The sequence below is a fragment of the Scyliorhinus canicula genome, chromosome 9 (genome assembly GCF_902713615.1).
Source record: "Scyliorhinus canicula chromosome 9, sScyCan1.1, whole genome shotgun sequence".
In the NCBI taxonomy this organism is placed as follows: Eukaryota; Metazoa; Chordata; class Chondrichthyes; order Carcharhiniformes; family Scyliorhinidae; genus Scyliorhinus; species Scyliorhinus canicula.
The window spans coordinates 165,704,344-165,725,683 of record NC_052154.1 but is presented as its reverse complement, the minus strand read 5'-3'; the positions used below and the strand labels follow the sequence as shown (position 1 = coordinate 165,725,683).

The window sequence follows — 21,340 nt, the reverse complement described above, 5'->3', positions numbered from 1 at the left end:
GGAAGTAGCCTGCACGTGACCTGCCACTGCCTCATCCGGTTCCTGTCAGCCTGCAAGCCCCAAGAGGGCGGGCATTCGGTTTCACCTGAGGTCCGCCGCCATGGCTTCCAGCTCTCACACGGTGGCCTTGGTCTCTTGCATCGTGCTCTGCTGCTCCGTCCTCTTTGCCAAGGTCTTCGTTTCCCGAGCGACAAAGGACAAGCCTCAGCCGTCTGAGGGTAAGAATGATTGGGGTATGAGAGAGACACCGACCATCTCCCCCACCACCCCCTCCCCCATTTCACCACCCCCTCCCCCATTCACCACCCCCTCCCCCATTTCACCACCCCCTCCCCCATTTCACCACCCCCCCCCCCATTTCACCACCCCCTCCCCCATTCCACCACCCCCTCCCCCATTCCACCACCCCCCCCCTCCATCACACCCCTCCATCCCATTCCCCTCCATCCCCCCATACCCTTCCTGTGCATACCACACCCACTCTTCACAAACACCATCCACTTCTTGTCATCATCATCTCCAGAGTTGTGATTCTCCAATAAAGTTTATTTCTGCAATCTTTTTTTGTTTGTGTTTTCATCCTAGTTTCTTATCCTCCTTCCTTGCTTTCCTCATACACCCTGGAACTTATGCTTCAACAATTTTGTGTCCACCCCTTCCACTGATGTTTGCCATGCTGGGTTAAAAAGTAACTTGATCACTTTAGTTTTTTTTAAAGCTGCTTCAGTAAAATCAGAATCAGTTTTTGAAAAACAATTCTGCTCCCATGGTTGTTTACATATTTAAGTAAACGACCACAGCCTTTGAGCTACTGTGTAGTACTCACACGGGCAGCTCTTGTTATTGAACTGGACAATTCAAAACAGAAACAAAAGGTACATACCATCTTAAAATGTGCACAATTTTTCAGTATTTTGACAGGAAGCTGCTCAGATGCTGGTTGAATGTCCACATTGAGAGACTCGTATTATAGTAATAGGCTGTAAAAATGGCAGTATTGTCATCCTCTGGTGATAGCTGCAGATGAGCAGCCTTTAGCGAAACCATAACTTGCATTCAAATAGCGACTTTAATATCGAACTACATCCTAAAGGTCTTGAGAGAAAGGAATTCGAAGTGAATGAGTTAGGGAAGGTACATAAAGCGCACAGTTGGAAGGAGTTAAGGGAGTATTTTGCAGAGTGTATTGCCAAATGGATGAAGGGAAGCACAATGCTGGAGGAGGAAGTAGAATAGGATGATGCTTTGGGAGACATGGAGGATGAGGAGTTTAAATCCATAAATTTGGAGAAGAATGTTAGAACAAACAGGAACTAAGAGCAGGTGTAGGCCATCTGGCCCCTCGAGCCTGCTCCACCATTCAATAAGTTGATAGCTGATCTTTTTGTGGACTCAGTTCCACTTACCTGTCCGCTGATGAGTGCAGTGGTGCAGGTCAGGATACAGTTGTATTTTGGATGAGCTAGAGTTCATGCTAGGTGGTGTGCCAATGACTGCTTGTTAGAGCTTTACAAGAATGCCCATATGTCCTTTGACACATTATAGGGCCGCGTATGAAGGATTGAAAAGGCAACTGATCTATCAGCAAACTTAATTAAAAACAGCCAGAGGAAGTTGCCATTAACTGCAATAAGTAGTTTGGAGAGATGGGTGGAACAGTATCTTGAATTGCACTCTCGGGAGAACACAGTCATTATGGAAGATTGAGACACCATCGAAAGCTTGCTTGTCGTGGCAAGCTCAGTGGAGGAGTTTAACAAACTCCAGGTGATGATGTCATAGAGCCTGAACTTATCAAGCACAGAAGACCAGCATTCCTCCAGCATCATCTGTACAAACTTCTGTGCCTCTGCTGGAGGAAGGGCGCTGTGCCTCAGGATATGCCTAATACGCAGATTGTGACCTAGTACAAGAACAGGGACAACTGCTGTGATTGCAACAACGATTGGGCCATCTTTCTGCTGACCATTGTAGGAAAATATTTGCCCCTGTTTCTCTTATTAGATGGCAGATCCTGGCTGAACACATCTATCCCCTATATCTATGGTTTTAGAACTGAAATGCCTACAATTGACATAATCATCTCAGTCTGGCAGCTGCAAGAGAAATGCAATGAATAAAGGAAACCAGTATATCTGTCTTCAATGATCTTACCTTAGCATTTGACCATGTGAGCAGAGGCAGTCTATTTAAGCAAGAAAGTGAGCTGCCTGCTGAAGCTGCTCAATGTGATCTCTTTTCATGACGCCATGGTTGGTAGGGTCAGCTGTGATGGGGCAAGTTTGGAGTCCACCGAGATCTGCACTGGGGTCAAACAGGTTGGTGTTCTGACACTGATACTTGTTGCACACTTTTTGCTGTCATATGCCTTCAGGTCATCTCCAGAGGGTTTATATTTCCCTATCAGAATTGACCGAAAGCAGTTTGGCTGTGCACACCTGTGATCCAAGACAAAAGATGTACTAAGTCTTCATCAGAGATTTAGTCTACACTGACAATGCTGCATTAGCATTCCATACCAAGGATCCCTCCAGCGGAAAATGAACAGACGCCCTGCCCTCATGCCTATAAATAGTTTGGTTTGATGATTGGCATCAGGAAGACGATTGTCATGCTCCAGGATGTTGTCATACTGCCACCTATCAGCATGGACAATGTGACACTGAAGTTTGTTTCTAGCTTCACGTATCTAGGCTCCACAACATTTGCATTCCATGACGTGATGCTGAAATCAACTCCTGCATTGCAAAAGCTGCCGCTGTTACGTTCAATCTGAGTAAGAGAGAGTGTTAACACCTAACTGAGAACACCAAACAGCGAGTCTTCCAAGAATGTAACCTCAGCGCATTCGTCTTACAGTGCTGAGACCTGGACAACATATGCTGGGCAGGAGAAATGGCTGAATAGTTTCCCCACTTCGCTGTCACAACCATAACCTTGCATATTTTGACAAGACAAGGTCACCAATTCAGAAGCCTTGGAACATGCAAATTCCATCGGTGTACACTCCTTGCTAAGCCAATGATGTCTGTGCTGACTCAGCTATGTTCATTAGATGGGCAGCTATATACCCAATGGCCGCCTGTATGGTCAGCTTTAGGTCACAACCTCCTGAGTTCTGCTACAAAGATCCCTGCAAGTAAGATATGAAGCTGGCAGGCATTGATACTGACAACTGAATTGTGAACCTTCTCAGCCTACGTTCTTCTGCAGTAAATGCCAGGGCAATGTTTAATACAGATTTAACCATCATGGTCTTAAGATGGAAGGCTGCCATCAGTTCTTATGGAAGGCAACCCTGTGAGACCAGCACACAACTGTTGGGGAAGTCTAACTTAAGAGTTGACAAAAGCATGGATTCTGGGCAAGATTCTCCGTTCTCCGACACCGATTTCGTAATCGTATCAGGCAGGTCGGGTCCACGCACGGCTGGCGCCATGTTTTACGGTGCGACTGCTGCAGGTCGTCGTGTGCATGCACAGCCACGGACCCGGCCATTCTCTGGCCGTTTATTTCGTGGAGGCCAGGAGTTTTACATGGCCTGGCTGCTAGCTCCACACCGGTCGCAGCATTGGTGAGGGGGCTGCGCTACTTTTTTCCGCGCAAAACGCCACAGATCCTCCGCACTTAGCCTCAGAATCGGAGAATCTGGCCCAAAGGCGTTGGCAGCAATAGGAGTGACATATGAGCAAAGAGGGGTTGGGATATTGCTGTGGGCGTCAGTAGATTTGGTCAATGTTAGATTGTGGAGTTTACAGTTCAGCTGTCGAACAGGGTGCCACGATTTTGCACACCAAATAAATGATCAGTCATTCGAATGGAATCGGTCAAGTAGAACCAGCATCTGTAGCAAAAGCTGAAAAGTTGGCTTTAGTATTGCTGATTTTTAATTGGAACAAATTTTAACTCCTCCACAACCTAATGTCAGACAGTCTGATAGTAGCAAAGAGATCAAGGGGAGTGATAGAAATTTTGATCTGTCCATTGTCAGCATACATGTGGAAAGGGACCTCTTGCCTCCAAATGATGTCAAGATGAAAATCACTTCATTGGTAGGGGTATATTTTAAAGAGTTGAGCAGGTAGTGGAGAATTTATGGCTTGAATTAAGAAACTGGAAAATATTTGCGATTGCAGAAGTTGTATCTAGGTTCCCAGGCAGCTAAAATGCAGAGATTAGACAAGCATGCAGTAAAGGCAGAGTGGGTAAAACAAGGGAACGAGTGAACTAGTACATGTCAAAGATAGTGTATTTCTTGCATATTAGGGACAGTTTCTTGCAATGCTCTGTCCTAGAACCGATGGGAGTATGGCATATTAGATTTGTTCATGAGCAATGAGCCAGACTTAGTTAATAGCCTGATGAAGCATGAGCATTTATCTAATAATGAACATAATATGATTGTAATATTTGATAAGGAGAAATGTGAACCAGCAACAGATTCTAGATTTAGGCCAGAGTGACTTCAATAGAAATAGACTGTCCATAGTAAAGTGAGTAAGTACTTTAATGGGTAAAACAAAAGAAGATCAATGTGGAATGTTTGAAAAAAGATGTAATGTGATACAGAACGAGTTTATATCCCCTTAGATCCCCTCACGGGCAGCACGGTAGCATAGTGGTTAGCACTATGGCTTCACAGCACCAGGGTCCCAGGTTCGATTCTTGGCTGGGTCACTGTCTGTGCGGAGTTTGCATGTGCTCCCTGTGTCTGAGTTTGCTCTGGTTTCCTCCCACAAGTCCCGAAAGACGGCTATTAGGTAATTTGGACATTCTGAATTCTCCCTCTTGTGTACCCAAACAGGCACTGGAATGTGGCGACTAGGGGCTTTTCACAGTAACTTCATTGCAGTGTTAATGTAACCCTACTTGTGACAAAGATTATTAAAGACGCAAGCGCTGTACTTGCCTTCGTTAGTTGGCTCTTGTTTTTTTGCTAAGAAGTAACATCAAAATAAAATAAATGGTATACATAAAAAAATATGGATCCAGGCCAATAGGAAAGAAAAAACAGCAAAGGGTGATGAAATGGCGGTTGAGCCATAAAAGGGGTATGAAACGAAGGGGTATCAAAATCAACACAATTGTTCACAATTATATTTGGATAGAGAATTGTTAGGAGCAATCGGAGTGCCTTGAAAACTGATTGTCATATTGTCAATGAAAATAAGGAAAAGGCAGACATGTTGAATAATTGCTTTGCACCAGTATTTACAGTAAAGTAAGAGGTAAGCATGCTGGAAATCCCAAGGCAACTGATATTGAATCAGAGACTCATCCAAAATTAACAAAAACATAATGCCAGGCTAGGTAATTCAATATATCCAAGGCTGAGATAGACTGAATGTTGATTGACAATGGAGTCCAGGAGGAAAGTGGAGTTAAGGCCACCACTAGATCAGCCATGGTCTTATTTAAAAAAAAAATTTATTCAAGTTTTCTAATAACAATAACAAATTTTTCCCGCAAATTAAACCGTACATATCGTGCTTCCACACCGAAGTTAGAGCAGAACTCACCCCCCCCAAAATAAATAGTAACAAATAGCAAATGGTTATACAAAAAAGAACAGAACGACCCCCCCCCCCAGGTTGCTGCAGAGACTGATCTCTCTCTACCCCTTCGCCAGGAAATCGAGAAAGGGCTACCACCGCCGAAAGAACCCTCGTACTGACCCCCTCGGGGCAAATTTCATCCTCTCCAACTTAATGAACCCGGCCATGTCGTTGACCCAGGTCTCCGGACTAGGGGGCCGCGCATCTCTCCACTGCAACAGAATCCTACACCGGGCTACTAGAGACGCAAAGGCCAGAATGCCGGCCTCTCTCGCCTCCTGCACTCCTGGCTCCGAAGCTACTCCAAAGACCGGGAGCCCCCAGCCCGGCCTGACTGGACCCAACCACTTCCGCCAAAATCCCCGCCACCCCCTTCCAAAGCCCCTCCAGGGCCGGACATGCCCAAAACATATGGGTGTGGTTTGCTGGGCCGCCCAAGCACCTTCCACACGTGTCCTCCCCTCCGAAAAACCGACTCATCCTAGCCCCCATCATATGAGCCCTGTGCAGCACCTTCAGCTGGATTAGGCTGAGCCGCTCGCAAGAGGAGGAAGAATTCACCCTTTCCAGGGTGTCCAACCACATCCCATCCTCAATCTCTTCCCCTAGCTCTTCCTCCCATTTCACTTTGAGCTCATCTACTGAGGCCTCCTCTTCCTCCTGCATCAGCTGGTAGATACCCGAGATCTTCCCTTCCCCGACCCACGTCCCCGAAAGCACCCTATCCTGCACCCCCCTCGGCGGCAGCCGCGGGAACTCCGCCACCTGCTTCTTAACAAAGTCCCTGACCTGCAAGTACCTAAAGGCGTTCCCAGGGGGGAGGTTCCACTTCCCCACCAGCTCCTCCATAGTCGCGAATTTTCCATCCAGGAAGAGGTCCCCAAACTGTCTGATGCCCGCCCTGTGCCAGCTCCCAAATCCCCCATCCATTCTCCCTGGCGCAAAACGATGATTGCCTCGTATCAGGGCCCAAACCGAGGCCTTCACTTCCCCCCCTATACCGCCTCCACTGTCCCCAAATTTTAAGGGACATTACCACCAACGGACTCGAAGAGTACTTTGCCGGGGGGAGCGTGAGTGGGGCCGTCACCAAAGCCTCCAGACTCGTGCCTGCACAGGATGCCGCCTCCACTCTTTTCCATGCGTCACCCTCCCCTTCCGTCACCCACCTACGAATCATCACCACATTCGCTGCCCAATAATATCCACATAGGTTGGGCAGCGCCAGGCCCCTGACCTCCCTTCTTCGCTCCAAAAATACCCTCCTTACTCTCGGGGCCTTCCCCGCCCACACAAACCCCAAAATCGACTTGTTGACCCTTCTGAAGAAAGCCTTCGGGATCAGCATGGGGATGCACTGGAAAAGGAACAGAAACCTCGGGAGCACCGTCATTTTAACCGACTGGACCCTGCCCGCCAGCGAGAGCGGCAGCGCATCCCACCTCCTGAACTCCTCCTCCATCTGCCCCACCAGCCTTGAAAAATTGAGCCTATGCATAGCCCCCCAGGTCCTAGCCACGTGGACCCCCAGATACCTGAAACTCTTCTCAGCCCTCTTCAATGGGAGTTCCCCTATCTCTCTCTCCCGACCCCCCGGGTGCAGGACAAACGACTCACTCTTCCCCACATTGAGCTTATATCCCGAAAAGTCCCCAAACTCCTCGAGTATCTTCAGCATCTCTGGCAGCCCCTCAACCGGGTCCGCAACATACAACAGCAGATCATCCGCATATACTGACAGCCGGTGTTCCCCCCCCCCCCCCCCCCCCCCCGCCCCCGCACAATCCCCCTCCAACTCTTCGAGTCCCTCAGTGCCATAGCCAGGGGCTCAATTGCTAACGCGAAAAGCAGGGGAGACAGGGGGCACCCCTGCTTTGTCCCTCTGGAGAGCCGAAAGTCCTCCGACCGCCTCCCGTTCGTCACTACACTCGCCACCGGGGAGCTGTACAGTAGCCTCACCCAGCTGATGAACCCTTCGCCAAATCCAAACCTCCGCAACACCTCCCACAGGTAGCTCCACTCCACCCTATCAAAAGCTTTCTCCGCATCCATAGACGCCACTATTTCTGACTCTCCAGCCACCGATGCCATCATCATGATATTCAGGAGCCTCCGCACGTTGGCGTTCAATTGTCTCCCCTTTACAAACCCCGTTTGATCCTCATGAATCATCGTCGGGGCTACATCCTCCACCCTCCTGGACAGCACCTTTGCCAACAACTTGACATCTACGTTGAGGAGCGAGATTGGCTGATAGGAACCGCACTGAAGGGGGTCCATGTCCCGCTTCAGGAGCAAAGAAATAATCGCCCTGGACATCGTCGGGGCAGAGCCCCCCCTCCTTAGCCTCATTCAGGGTTCTCACCAGCAGCGGGCCCAGCAGATCTATAAATATCTTGTAAAATTCCACCGGGAACCCATCCGGCCCCGGCACTTTCCCTGTCTGCATGCTGCCCAATGCCGCCACTAGCTCCTCCAGCTTAATTGGGGCCCCCAAACCCTCCACCCGCTCGTCCCCTACTCTTGGGAACTCCAGCTTATCCAAAAAGCTATCTATCCCGCCTGCTTCCCCGGGGGGAACTGCCTGATACAGCCCCTCGTAGAAGGATCTGAACACCCCGTTGATGTCTTTTCCATCCCGCACTAGGTTCCCATCTACATCCGTGGCTCCCCCAATTTCCCTAGCCGCCTCTCACATCCGGAGCTGGTGGGCCAACATCCGACTCACCTTCTCTCCGTGTTCGTACGCCGCCCCCTGTGCCCTCCTCCAGTGCGCCTACGTATTACGGGTGGTCAAAACATTAAATTCCGCCTGGAGACTGCGCCGCTTCCTCAAAAGCCCCTCCCTCCGGGTTGTCTGCATAACTCCTATCCACCCTGACCATCTCTGCCACCAGTCTCTCCCTCTCAACCCTCTCCCTCCTCTCCCTGTGCGCCCGGACGGATATCAACTCCCCTCTGACTACTGCCTTTAGTGCTTCCCAAACCATCCCAACCGGTACCTCCCCGTTATCATTAGTTTCCAAATACCTCTCTAAACCCCTACGGATCCGTTCACACACTTCCTCTTCTGCCAGCAGCCCCACATCCAACCTCCACATCGGTCGCTGATCCTTCCCCTCACCCAGCTCCAAGTCTACCGAATGTGGGGCATGATCAGAGATAGCTATCGCCGAATACTCCGCCCCCACCACTCTCGGGATCAACGCCCTGCTAAGCACGAAGAAGTCAATCCGGGAGTATGCCTTATGAACATGGGAGAAAAAGGAGAACTCCCTACCCCCCGGGTCCACCCCCCATCTGGTCCATAAACCCCCTCAGCACTGAGGCCGCTGCCGGCCTCCTGCCCGTCCTGGACTTCGAACGATCCAGAGCCGGATCCAGCACCGTGTTAAAGTCCCCACCCATAATCAATCCTCCTGTCTCCAGGTCCGGGATCAGGCCCAGCATACGCCGCATGAAGCCCGCATCGTCCCAGTTGAGGGCATAGACATTGACCAAGACCACTTGCTCCCCCTGAAGTCTCCCACTCACCATCACATATCGCCCTGCAGAGTCTGCCACCACTTTGGATGCGACGAACAATAGGCTCTTGCCCACCAAGGTTGCCACCCCACGGTTCTTTGCATCAAGCCCCGAGTGGAACACCTGTCCCACCCAACTTTTTCGTAACCTCACCTGATCCGTAACCCTGAGGTGCGTCTCCTGGAGCATAGCCACATCCGCTCCCAGCCCCCTCAAGTGAGCCAACACCCGAGACCGCTTCACTGGACCATTCAGCCCCCTCACATTCCATGTAACCAACTGAACCCAGGGGGCCATCCCCTTCCCTCTGCGCCTGTCAGCCATACCCCTTCCTCAACCCATCACGTGCCCAGGGCAACCCCCAGGGCCGCTTCCCACGGTGAGAGACCCCCCACCCAATCCCCCCCTCGCCATCCCTTCCCTCACAGTCCCTGCAGCAACAACCCGGCACCCCCCCCCCCCGCCTCCTCGCCCCCAAACCCCACCCCCCCCCCGCAAGCTAGGGCCTCCCCTAGCTGCGTTACCCCCAACATTATGCTTCCGTGAGTCAGCTGACTTCTGCTGACCCCGGCCTCTCCCGCCGTAGCCATAATCCTCCCCCCCCGGTGAAACACCGCCACCAATCCCTCCCTTTCAGTGCCGGCCCCGCCCCAATTCCTCCAGCGCGGGAAGAAAGCCCGCGCTTCCAACCCGAGCCCGCCCCTCGGCCCGACCCGCGGGAAAGAGGCGTGCACATGACCCATCGGGGCCCCAGCCTACTCCACAACCCACCAGTGGAAAAAACAAAGAAAAGCACCCCGATAAATAACCAACAGCCCCAAAACCAGAACCCCCCCCCCCTCGAAAGAACACAGATGACAATAGCCAAAATAGCGAAAACAGCAAAAACAAACATGAAACAACCATTAGTAAACACAGCCAACATCGGCAAAAGGATACCCAGGAAAGCAAAGCCTTCAAGCAAAGTACATTTTTCTTCGGCCCCCCCAATCCTCAGTTTGAGTCCAAGTTCTCAGCCTGGACAAAAGTCCAGGCCTCCTCCGGAGAGTCAAAGTAGAGCTGGCAGTCCTTGTCCGTGACCCAGAGGCGAGCCGGCTGTAGAAGGCCAAACTTTACCCCCTTCCTATGGAGCACTCCCTTCGCTCGGTTGAAGCCAACTCTTCTCTTCGCCACCTCCGCGCTCCAGTCCTGAAAGATCCGAACGTCCGTGTTCTCCCACCTGCTACTCCTCTCCTTCTTCACCCACCTCAACACGCACTCTCGGTCAACCATGCGGAGAAAACGGACCAGCACCACCCTGGGCGGCTCGTTCGGTTTAGGTTTCCGCTGCGACACTCGGTAGGCGCCCTCCAGCTCCGGGGCCCGTTAAATGACCCCGCACCCATCAGCGTGTTTAACATGAGGACCACGTAGGCCGCCAGATCCGAGCCCTCTAGCCCCTCTCCGAGCCCCAGAATACGCAGATTCTTCCGGCGGGAGCGGTTCTCCATCTCCTCCATCCTATCGTGCCATTTCTTATGCAGTCCCTCGTGTGTCTCCGCTTTCACTGCCAGGCCCAGAGGCTTATCCTCATTCTCTGAGACCTTGTGCTGCAGCTTCCGAACCTCCATGGCCTGAGCTGTCTGAGTCGCTGCCAGCTTGTCCAATGAGGCCTTAAATGGCTCCAAAATCTCAGCTTTGAGCTCCCTGAAGGAGCGCTGAAGCAGCTCCCGCTGTTCCTACGCCCACTGCTGCCACGCTGCTTCCCCGCCCGCCGCCATTTTGTTTTTCCTGCCTCTTGCCTTTCTCTGTGGAATAATCGACCTTTGGACCACTCCACTGCGAGTCCAGTCCATCCACCGGCTGCTGGGCACACTGGCTGTGTTCCCCCCCGGGGGAAAGTTGAAAAAACGCCGTTGTGGGCTCTTAAAAAAGCCCAAAAGTCCTAAATTAGCTGGAGCTGCCGAACGTGCGGCTAAGCTCCGCGTTTCCACCACCGGAAGTCAGCCATGGTCTTATTAAACGACAGAGCAGGTCTGATGGGCCAAATGGCCTTATCGCAATATCAACAATGAAGAAGAAAATAATGCTCTAGAGAGTGAAAAATCCACAAACTAGATGGTTTCCATTCCAGGTTTTAATGAGAGCATCCCGTGTGCTCTAGCTATAATCTTGAAGTTCTTTTGATTCGGGAACTGTTCCTTTAGATTGTCGAAATGTCTTTGTCATGCTGCTGTTTTAAGGAGAGAAACCAAGGAATTACAGACCAGTTAACCTAACATCTGTTGTTGGGAAATGCTCACCGTTGTCGGCTGTCCCTTGATTTGAGCATGACGTCTCCTCTCTCAGTCGAGCATTTCTGCTGTGGGCTTTCATGTGACTGGACAGGTCAGTCCTTGACAGTCAGACCCTTGGGCACATGGTGCAGTGTGCTACACAATGTAATGGGATTTGAAGTGCACTATTTGCTTTTACCTCTGCTGCTTCTCTGCCTCATCATGAAGACATTACAAAATTACTACAATCAATGATGAAGGGTACCATGACTGAACACCTTGAATATTTTTAACTGATCTGAAAGATCCAGCATGGATTGTAGTGTTGTTCGTTCTGGGTGAGTGTGCTTAACACTCAATTGGCTCTGTTTTATTCCTAAGCTCTAAAGTCTCCAGGTATCTTGATGATACCGCCACGAAGTTCAAGTTCAGATCAATGACTCAATACACCAATTAGTAAGTTCAAACAAGACACATTTATTATTACAGTTATTTGCTACTCATGCATATAAAACTAAGACTAAACTGTTCCTACCACTACTAGGCCAATACTTATCTGAAATAAGGGAACTGCCGGATCAGGGAACAATGGCCTCTTGCTTTGTCCTAGATCCGCAGGCTTCCAGTTGGTGTGGACTAAAGGGGTCAGGAGTATCTACTCCCGTAGCGTGCGTTGTATGGCACTTACTTGTCGGTGTAGCAATTGGCCAGTTCTCTCCTTCTCACGTTCAAGTTCCTGGAGAGCTGCTGCAAAGGTGTTCTGCTGAGAGGGCCGGCTAAGAGAGAGAGCTGGGGTCGGGGTCTCTGTCTTATACTGTTTTGGGTTTCGCGCCCATCTGGGCGGACCCTCTATAATCTTGCAATCGATTGGGTCTCTTCCCAATCGATTGATTTGAATTGCCCCAATAACGGGGCTGTTCCTCGATCACTGGGCGGTTCTTGGGGCTGTTTGTATCTTATTGTCCGGGACTCCTGCTGGCGCCGAAGAGTCTAGCTTGGCCTTTGGTATTCTTAATTGTGTCCATTATGCCCAGGAATCACCGGGAATCGCTCAATTAATATGCGCAGCTTGTTAGTTTCTATGCTCTCTGGTTTCTTCAGACAGAATCCACAGAGAGGTTCTGCAACCTGCTTGCCTCTCTGTCATTGTCCAATTTTCCCTGCATGCAACTCAATGTTCCATTTTATTTCGGGAAGTGGCCAGCTTCGGTGGCTACACTAGGTCAGGCATGACAAACCTGATTGAACCTTAAAAAGAGGTGATTAAGTAATGAACAGGGACATATCTGATGGTTATTACTTGCATGGACTTGCAGAAAATTTTACATAGTCCCTCATAAGGGACTGTTGGCTAAAACTGAAGACAAATTACTGAGCTGGTTAGGAAATTAGCTGAGTGGCAGGAGACAGAAAGTAGGGATCACAGGCTGGTACTCTACAGATTATGCCTTGCGCTGTCCTTCCAGAATTTTTGTTATGACCTCAACTATTCACTATTATGTGAAGAGAGAACGCCACACAACCAAATTTGCCAGTGACACAAAGATAGGTAGCATTGTAAGCAATGTGGATGGAAACATAAAATTACAGTGAGACCTTGGTAGATTGTGTTTGGGCAAACGGATTTCAATGTAAGCAAATGTAAGACCATTCACATTAGACGTAAAATAGATTGGATTTAAATGGTGTAAAGTTAGTAACGGTAGAGGTATAAAGAGGCTTGAAGTCCAGGTATACAGATCATGTCACAAACAAATCAATAGAAAATAATCAAAATGGAATATCGGCTTTTTTATCAAGAAGATTAAAATATAAGTGGGAAAAAGTCATGTTTCAGCTATGCACACTCTGGTTAGACCACACCTGGAGTATTGTGTTCAATCCTGGGTTCCATACCTTAAGAAGGATGTACTGGCGGTGGGGGTGGGGGGGGGGGGGGGGGGGGCACAGTGTGGATTTACTGATATGTTATCCCGATTCCAATGGTCCTAGAGGAAAAATTTATATAAATCAGGGATCTGGGCCCTGAATTTGAAGGGTTAAGGGGTGATTTGATTCAAGTTTTCAAGATATCAAGATCCTGTAGAGAGAAAGAGAAAATATTTCTCCTGATTAGGGAGTCCAAGACCGAGGCATAGTGCCAATATTAGAGCTGGCCTTTCAAGTATGAAATTAGGAAACAATTCGACAAAGAGGGTAGGTGCAATTTGGAACTCTTCTGTTGATGGCAATTGATTCTAGACAATTATACATTTTAATCTCAGATCAGTGACAAAATAAACTGTTGCTGGGGATGGATCTGCTGGGCGTACAGGATTGGAATCATGCAAGGACAGTCCCACAAAGCTGGACAACAAGGATGAGGAAATGGTGGAGGATAGTGCAGTTGACTATGACTGTGTCAAGGAGAGATGTTAGAAGCGTGATACAGTGGTTGGCACTGCTGCCTCACAGCACCAGGAACCCAGGATCAATTCCAGCCTCGGATGACTGTGCGGAGTTTGCACTTTCTCCCCGTGTCTGCGTGGGTTTCCTCCGGGTGCTCCGGTTTCCTCCCACAGTCTAAAGATGTCCAGGTTAGGTGGATTCGCCATGATAAATTTCCCCTAGTGTCCAGAAGGTTAGGTGGGTTACTGGTTTATGGAGATAGGGAGGTGTGGGAGCTCTTTCAGAGCGTCGGTGCAGACTTGGTGGGCAAAATGGCCTCCTTCTGAACTGTAGTCATAAAGGAGGCAGTAGCGTAGTTGTATTGTCACTAGACTAATGATCCAAAGACCTAGGATAATGCTTAAAGCGCCTTGCAAGCCACTCCGTTCAGGGATGGCCCAGCCAGCGACAACCACATCCCAAGAATGACATTTTAGAAAGATGGAAGCACGTGGTGAACTGTAGATCCAATCACAGGCTATGTCACTCATGATCTCAAGGAAATTTTAGATCCTTAATGATCTCGAGGTTTTAGTACGGTCAACAGGATGAAAGCTGGACTGAAGGAATTCTAACAGTCTGGTAAAGAGTGGGAAGTAGTGTCCCACAGAATCAGTGCTGGGACCACTCCACAGTATACATGAATTATTTGGATTCTGGATTTAGGAATACAATTTCAAAATTCGTGGCCATCTAATTGTGGGGTGGTGCGGGGAGAGTATAGTGAAGACTACTATATTTTGTTATGTGTATTGCACATTCTCCCCGTGTCTGTGGGCTTCACCCCCACAACTCAAAGATGTGCAGGTTAAGTGGATTGGTCACGCTGAATTGCCCCTTAATTGGGAAAAAAATAATTGGGTACTCCAAATTTAAAAAATATATAGTTATCTGTATATTAGATGACCATTTTCAAATGCAGTCCTATCAAATTGGTCATAATCGCATTGAATTGTGGAGTCTACTGATGGGCCGAATGGCCTACTTCTGCTCCCATGTTTTATAGTCTAACAGTTTTTAAGATCTAGGAATCACTCATAGTTTCTGGAGCTGTGGCAGTTTCCATCGCAGAGGCAGTTGAGAATGCTCAAGAGGTGCAGTTCACGATATTAGCTGTAACACTGATTAGTAATGTATAAAAAGCAACACTGAATTTATGAATTTTATATTTTAGCATTTTTAGTATCTTGTATTGTGTTCTGTTTCGCAAGCTAGACTGAAGCAATCTACTGTAAATAATTTTAATATAGTTACTCGTGCGTTTCTGCTAAATACATTCTCTTGTGTAAACCTAAAATGTGGTTTAATGTGATATTCTGTCTTTACTGAACATGTAGTTCCCATTGAAGTAAAATAATTCAATTAGTGAAAATAATTACTGGGTAAATTATACTGATAGCGATAACTCGCATCAGCAATAGCTTACCTAGATATCAAAGCTAGTGATGATGCCCTTGATAACAAGAGGCTTTGGCATTCCCTGTGACAAGGAACCAAAAAACCTAGTGTGAAAATGTTTCAATCTAATGCAATGACATATGTCTGGTTTTTAGAGAAGAAAGAAAGATTGGAAACAGTATGGAGTTTAAAGAGGGTGGATGGATGGTGTGATTCTGACTTGAAGAGAACAACTGAGCCTAAGAAAGGGGCGGTTATTGGTGATGCCAACTATGTAGGGACCAGAAAATGTAAGTAAGTGGTCATTAATGGGCTGGGCAGGGGATTGAGAATGAGTGAGTAATTTAAATCGCAGGGCCTCCAGACAGAAGGGGAGATTAATGAAAAAATACAGAATGATGGTATCAGGGATGATGGTATCAGGGGTAAAGTAAGTGGGGATTGGAGATGTTCAGGAGCTTGGTGTAGAAAAGGGGGTGGAAGTAGAGGATTTGAACCTGGGAAATGCAGAAATCCATCAGCTCTTCGTTCTCGCTGTTGTCAGTAAGGGTTGAAGGGGAGAAAATTGAATTTGTGGAAGCAACTCATTACGGAGGAAAGAAGCCATAAATTATCCTTGCCCTCTGAGCTCATCTCCGATTAATGGGAAGATTTGGCTGATGAAAATGTGACACAATAGAGGTGAAGATGGTTGAGCAAGATCAGATGACCAGTGACTAGGCCAATCGTACCAAGTGTGCTTGACTTTGTGACACTTGGACTTATTGAACAAAGACTGCTAACCACTGTGCTACCATGCCACTGCATTTGGATGGCGGAAGAGGTTTTTTTCCCCCCGATTTGTGGAGCAGGAGATGAGAAGGGAGGGGAAACATGAGTGAAAAGTGAGATGTGCAAGGTATCATGGAGATCCTTAGTCATGATTAAAATGTCACACGTTCCATGAAATTATGCCCAGGAATAAATCTGGAAATGATTTAGACTGAGGAAGGACAGAAGGTCAGTGAAATTGAATGGAGGGGGAGGGCGATGCTAAATGGAGTTTAGATTCAAGTTGAAATCATTCAGAATATGCAGTTGCCCAGTGTAAAGGGTGAGGCTGGAAATCTGAGTGAAGTCAAGGTACAGCTAGTGCAGTGGGTTTGATTTGTATGAGAGGTAGGAGGGATGGAAGAGGATGAGGTAGTTGAAGGTAGAAGATAGGGAGCGGCTGAGGTGGGATTTAGCAGTAAGAGACACCACCCTGAGCAGTGGTTTTGGGGAGGCAAATAATAGACTAGCCAGCAATGGAGGCTTTGGGGAGGGCCCCCCAGGGAGTTCAGGGCAAGTGTTTCCAGTCAAGCAGGTTTATAGGGCAGGGACGTAATTGGATTTTGGCACCGGGGGGGGGGGGGGGGAAGGGGGGAGTAGAAGTGATGACAGGAGTAGCTGAGCAGGAAAAGATAAAGATAGGAAAAGAGGAAGAAGTGTAAAAAGAGACTGGGAGGGAAGGCTGAGTGGGAGGAGGGAGAGAAGGAAGAAGTGGGACAGAAGCTAAAAGGAAAAGAGGTTGGGAATGGAAGGGAGGTGATCGAGAAGGGTGGGGAGTTGCTGATTGAGATGAGAAGTGTTGATCAGGATGCCTGGAGAATTCCTCTGCTCTTCAGACTTTTGCACATGTCTCCAATTATGACAAACCTCCAAAGTGCATCAATGGATTTAAAGTTCCTTGTGATGTCTTGAGGTTATGAAAGGCACAATATAAATGCAAGCTCTTTTCTTTGTATAATTCTTGGTAATGATTACAGGACCCAAAGCAAAAATACAACAAAGGCATAATCAGAATGGTTCTCGTACACTCAATCTTTATTTGTTTTTGAAAAAAAGCAAAATATACATTTAACCTCACTGACGCTTTCCAAAATTGTCTCGCCAATTGTCTTCTAAATATATATAACAAATGGCTACTGGCAAAAGGCACAATGAGGTTATGTTTTCCATAAGGAGAATGCAGTGATGCATCCTAGGCAACCAGATGCATTCTTATGCTCAAATTGTGTAATCTAAATTCAATGTAGTTACAGCTCTGGGCAAAAATATCAACTTCAAACCCACGCTTTTGGGAGCATCTGAGATCTTCAAATAAAAATTTTAATACTGGCATTGAGATTCTCAACAGATGATTCGATGAATAAATGTATGTTATTGCAAAATATGTATTTTTAAATTTTTTATTTTGTTCAGCCTTATGTTGGATATTAAAAATTAGTTTGAGAAAAGTATTTTGAAGAAAGCATATAGTAATTTATGGCAATCCAGTGGCTAGTTTGTATATTCTACATTCTATAACTTGTTGTACCTTCAAAGCCACAGTGTGTCTTTAACCTGTATACGATGGACAAATCACCACAAGTTGCTTAATACAATAATACTTTATTTCACACACACACACAATTAATGTTAATCAATCACACACATATAAAAAATGAGTGAGAATTGAACTCTTAAGCTAACACACTAGAAAGACCTTAACTTAACTTCCAGGTGACTGCAAGTACACAGCAGATATGGCCTTATCTGGAATCCTGTTGTCTGGCAGTGCTGGATGTCTGTGTCCTCGGCTCTGATCGCTCTGTGGATGTTGTGGATGGTCTTGGCTGGTGAAGGAATCACCGTTGTTGTTGTCAGTCAAATGCTGCAGTCGAGAGCGCGAGTGGTGGGCTACACAGCACCTTTCATCCCTTGAAAGTTTGGCGCGCTTTTGGACTGTCCCACGTAGATGTCCAATTGATCGATCAGGGCGTGAATACCCTGATCGATCTCAAACAATTGAGGGTGGCCACTGTTGCCTTATTTACTCGCTATAGATATGGCGGTCAATAAGGTTGCCCTTCTTTCTCTAGATATCGGTATTATATTGCTTTCAGAGTCGCCAGGTATCGAATGATACCACCACAAGGTTCAACTGGATATCGATCAAAGACCCATCAACCAGTTAGTTAGTTCAAGTTCAATAATACTTTATTTACACACAAGATTAACTTTTACATGCAACATAAACACTACGAGCTAAACTGTACCTAACAACTATGACAACCTGTACGTAACTTCAGGCACCTGGCTTAGGTCAGAGGAACAGTGGCCTTTGTTCGAATCTGGATCCGCAGGGTCTGGAGCAGTAACTGCTGTTCAGCTGGGCTCATCCGTCTGGTAGCGGGCGTTGAACTTGGACTTGCTTCTGGTCATGGTGCTGCAGTTGGAGATGGATGTTGCTGGAGAACCAGGTCCAAAAGAGATCGAACACATGGCAGTGTCTCTCTTTATCGTTTGGGGGGGGGGGGGGGGGGATCCGCGCTCTTTTGGGCGGTCCTTAGGTTTGGACCCAATTGATTGGGCATTTCTCAATCACTGCCTTCGATCTGAGCCAATAAAGGGGTGGGTGCCTTGATGGCTGGGCGTGTCCTAAGCGGTCATTGACCTTGCTGTTTATGCTTCCCGAGTGAAGGGTGTGGCGCCAAAATGTCTGGACTTGTATCGGTTACCTGAGTATCAGTCCTTTGTCTTACGGAGAGGGGCCATTAAAATGCTAATCGGTTGGGGGTTTTGATGCTGTCTGGATTCTCTGCTCACGAATATAACATGCAGGCTCTGTGCCTGCCTGAATCTTACATTGTCCATATTTCCCTTTAGGCTTTGCGAACGTCCATGTTTCTTGTTGTAAGTGGCCATCCCAGATGGCTGCATCACCTTGATGGCTGGGCGAGTCCCAGTCGGCCATTGGTGTTGGTGTCCGAGGCACGTAGGCCTTCCCAAATAAGAAAAACACAGACACCATCAAGTCTGCCACTTATTGTTAATTTTTACCTGGAGCCCGTTGTCTCGGGATGGCCTTTTAATGGCCTTTTTTCCTCTCAGTTTCTGCAAGTCTGGGCTGCAGCTTTTGTATATTTGCAAGCTGCAGTCTGTCTGTGTTCTGTCGTTGGCCAATTTTCCCATTGATCATTGCAGGTGGCCATATTAGATGGCCATAAGTGACAGAGGGTGGCATGGTGGTGCAATGGTTAGCACTGCTTCCCTGTGACGCTGGGGACCCAGGTTCAATCCAGGCCCCGGGTCACTGTCTGTGTGGAGTTTGCACATTGTCCCCGTGTCTGCATGGGTCTCACCCCCACAACCCAAAGATGTGCAGGATAGGTGGATTGGCTGTGCTAAATTGCCCTTTAGGGTAGCACGGTAGCATTGTGGATAGCACAATTGCTTCACAGCTCCAGGGTCCCAGGTTCGATTCTGGCTTGGGTCACTGTCTGTGCGGAGTCTGCACATCCTCCCTGTGTGTGCGTGGGTTTCCTTCGGGTGCTCCGGTTTCCTCCCACAGTCCAAAGATGTACAGGTTAGGTGGATTGCGGGCAGCACGGTGGCCTAGTGGTTAGCACAACCGCCTCACGGCGCTGAGGTCCCAGGTTCGATCCCGGCTCTGGGTCACTGTCCATGTGGAGTTTGCACATTCTCCCCGTGTCTGCGTGGGTTTCGCCCCCACAACCCAAAAAAAAAAAATGTGCAGAGTAGGTGTATTGGCCATGCTAAATTGCCCCTTAATTGGAAAAAATAATTGGGTAATCTAAATTTATTTAAAAAAAAGGTTAGGTGGATTGGCCATTCTAAATTGCCCTTAAGTGTCCAAAATTGTCCTTAATGTTGGGTGGGGTTACTGGGTTATGGGATAGGGTGGAGGTGTTGACCTTGGGTAGGGTGCTCTTTCCAAGAGCCAGTGCAGACTCAATGGGCCGAATGGCCTCCTTCTGCACTGTAAATTCTATGAAAATTGGAAAATAAAATTGGGTACTCCGAAATCTATTTTTAAAAAAAACTTTAAAGTAACAGGTACCATATAATGTGTAGTGCATCATCTTTTATATTCAAGGGGAGATATTTTAGGGGTGTCCTCAAAGCATACCTTAAGAGGTGAAGCATAACCGTGACTCATGGGGAAACCTGGCTTGTGACTGACCAAAATGGAGAAGACATCAAACTCAACAAGAGACTTTGTTGCGAACATGCACAAGTGAAGTTGAGGCATCAGAGTGAGTGCACAAACCTCCAAAAACCCATCCACCCAACCCTTCGAGTACCATCGCGCCCCCACATGGCAGAATGCATATTGTGCATTGGGTTATCAGCCGTCTCCGAATCCAGTAAACCAGAAAGGAAGAAAGTAGTTCTTGATTCTGAGGAACTGTCTAAGAGGAAGCCTTTCATTTTAATGCCATTAGCATATCAGATTTTTAAAATTTCTCATCTATTGATGAAGAAAAACATGCATGTGGTTAGTTTTAGGTTATTAAATCCTGATTCAGTCGCAAAAAAAACCTTCAAAGAACCATGTGAGATCATGAAAATGTCCAAATTTATTGGGAGAAAATTGGATCTATATGTCATTCAAGGACTATCCAATTTAAAATACTAATAAAGCATTGTGAAGGATTGAGAGCCAGAAGTGGTAAAAATATCCAGTATCAATGTTAAAAGTACTGTCTTTAACAACCATCAACAAATTTGATTTATCAAAACATTGTGTGGTCTAGTCTCACTCTGGTTAAATATACTATGTATCTAAATTAAATCATATAGGGATGATCTGCTTGCAGTCCGATTTTGATAAATGGGTAATATCTCCAGTGGAGTATTTCATTTGTGAGCCTGAATAAAGTAATTTAAAAACCATCAAAAATGTCAGATGTCCTCTGACTGCAGCTTACTCTCCCTTTAACCTTTGCGTTCTGAAGTAGTAGTTTTGCAGAAAAGACAAGAAATGCAACACAATTACAGTTTCTCAGTTTATTCGAAGTCTCGTACAACTAGAGAAATGCTCTGTGATGGCTCCACACGTTTTTAAGGCTATACTGATTGATATTGGACCTTCACTGGAAGGGCTACTTGAAGCACAAAGTGAAAGCAGGACATTTAATTACAGTGAAGTCCCTCCCTGCCGTACTCTATCATGAAAAGGAATGATGCCTCCTTAGTCATTGCGAGATAAAGCCACTGCAAACTACCTGTGCGCTCGCCAGAAAAAGAAGATTGCCGTGCTCCAGGTATAGAAACTATTTTTAAGTTCCTACAGAAACTTGGAAACAATTAATGGCTTGGTCAGAAGCGGGCTTTAAGTAATCCATGGAAACGTGAAGGATTGAAGCAGGAACG

The 21,340-nt window shown here is 47.4% G+C and overlaps 1 protein-coding gene across 1 annotated transcript in view; it reads left to right on the top strand.

The window, feature by feature from the left end:
* Positions 1-17: 17 nt before the first annotated feature.
* The window catches only part of ric3a (RIC3 acetylcholine receptor chaperone a), a 105,756-nt gene continuing 84,433 nt past the window's right edge, over positions 18-21,340 (top strand). The window contains exon 1 of the mRNA XM_038808112.1: positions 18-218. Within this exon, the coding sequence (XP_038664040.1) occupies positions 101-218 (118 nt within the window). The 5' untranslated portion in view covers positions 18-100. The remainder of the gene's footprint in view (positions 219-21,340) is intronic.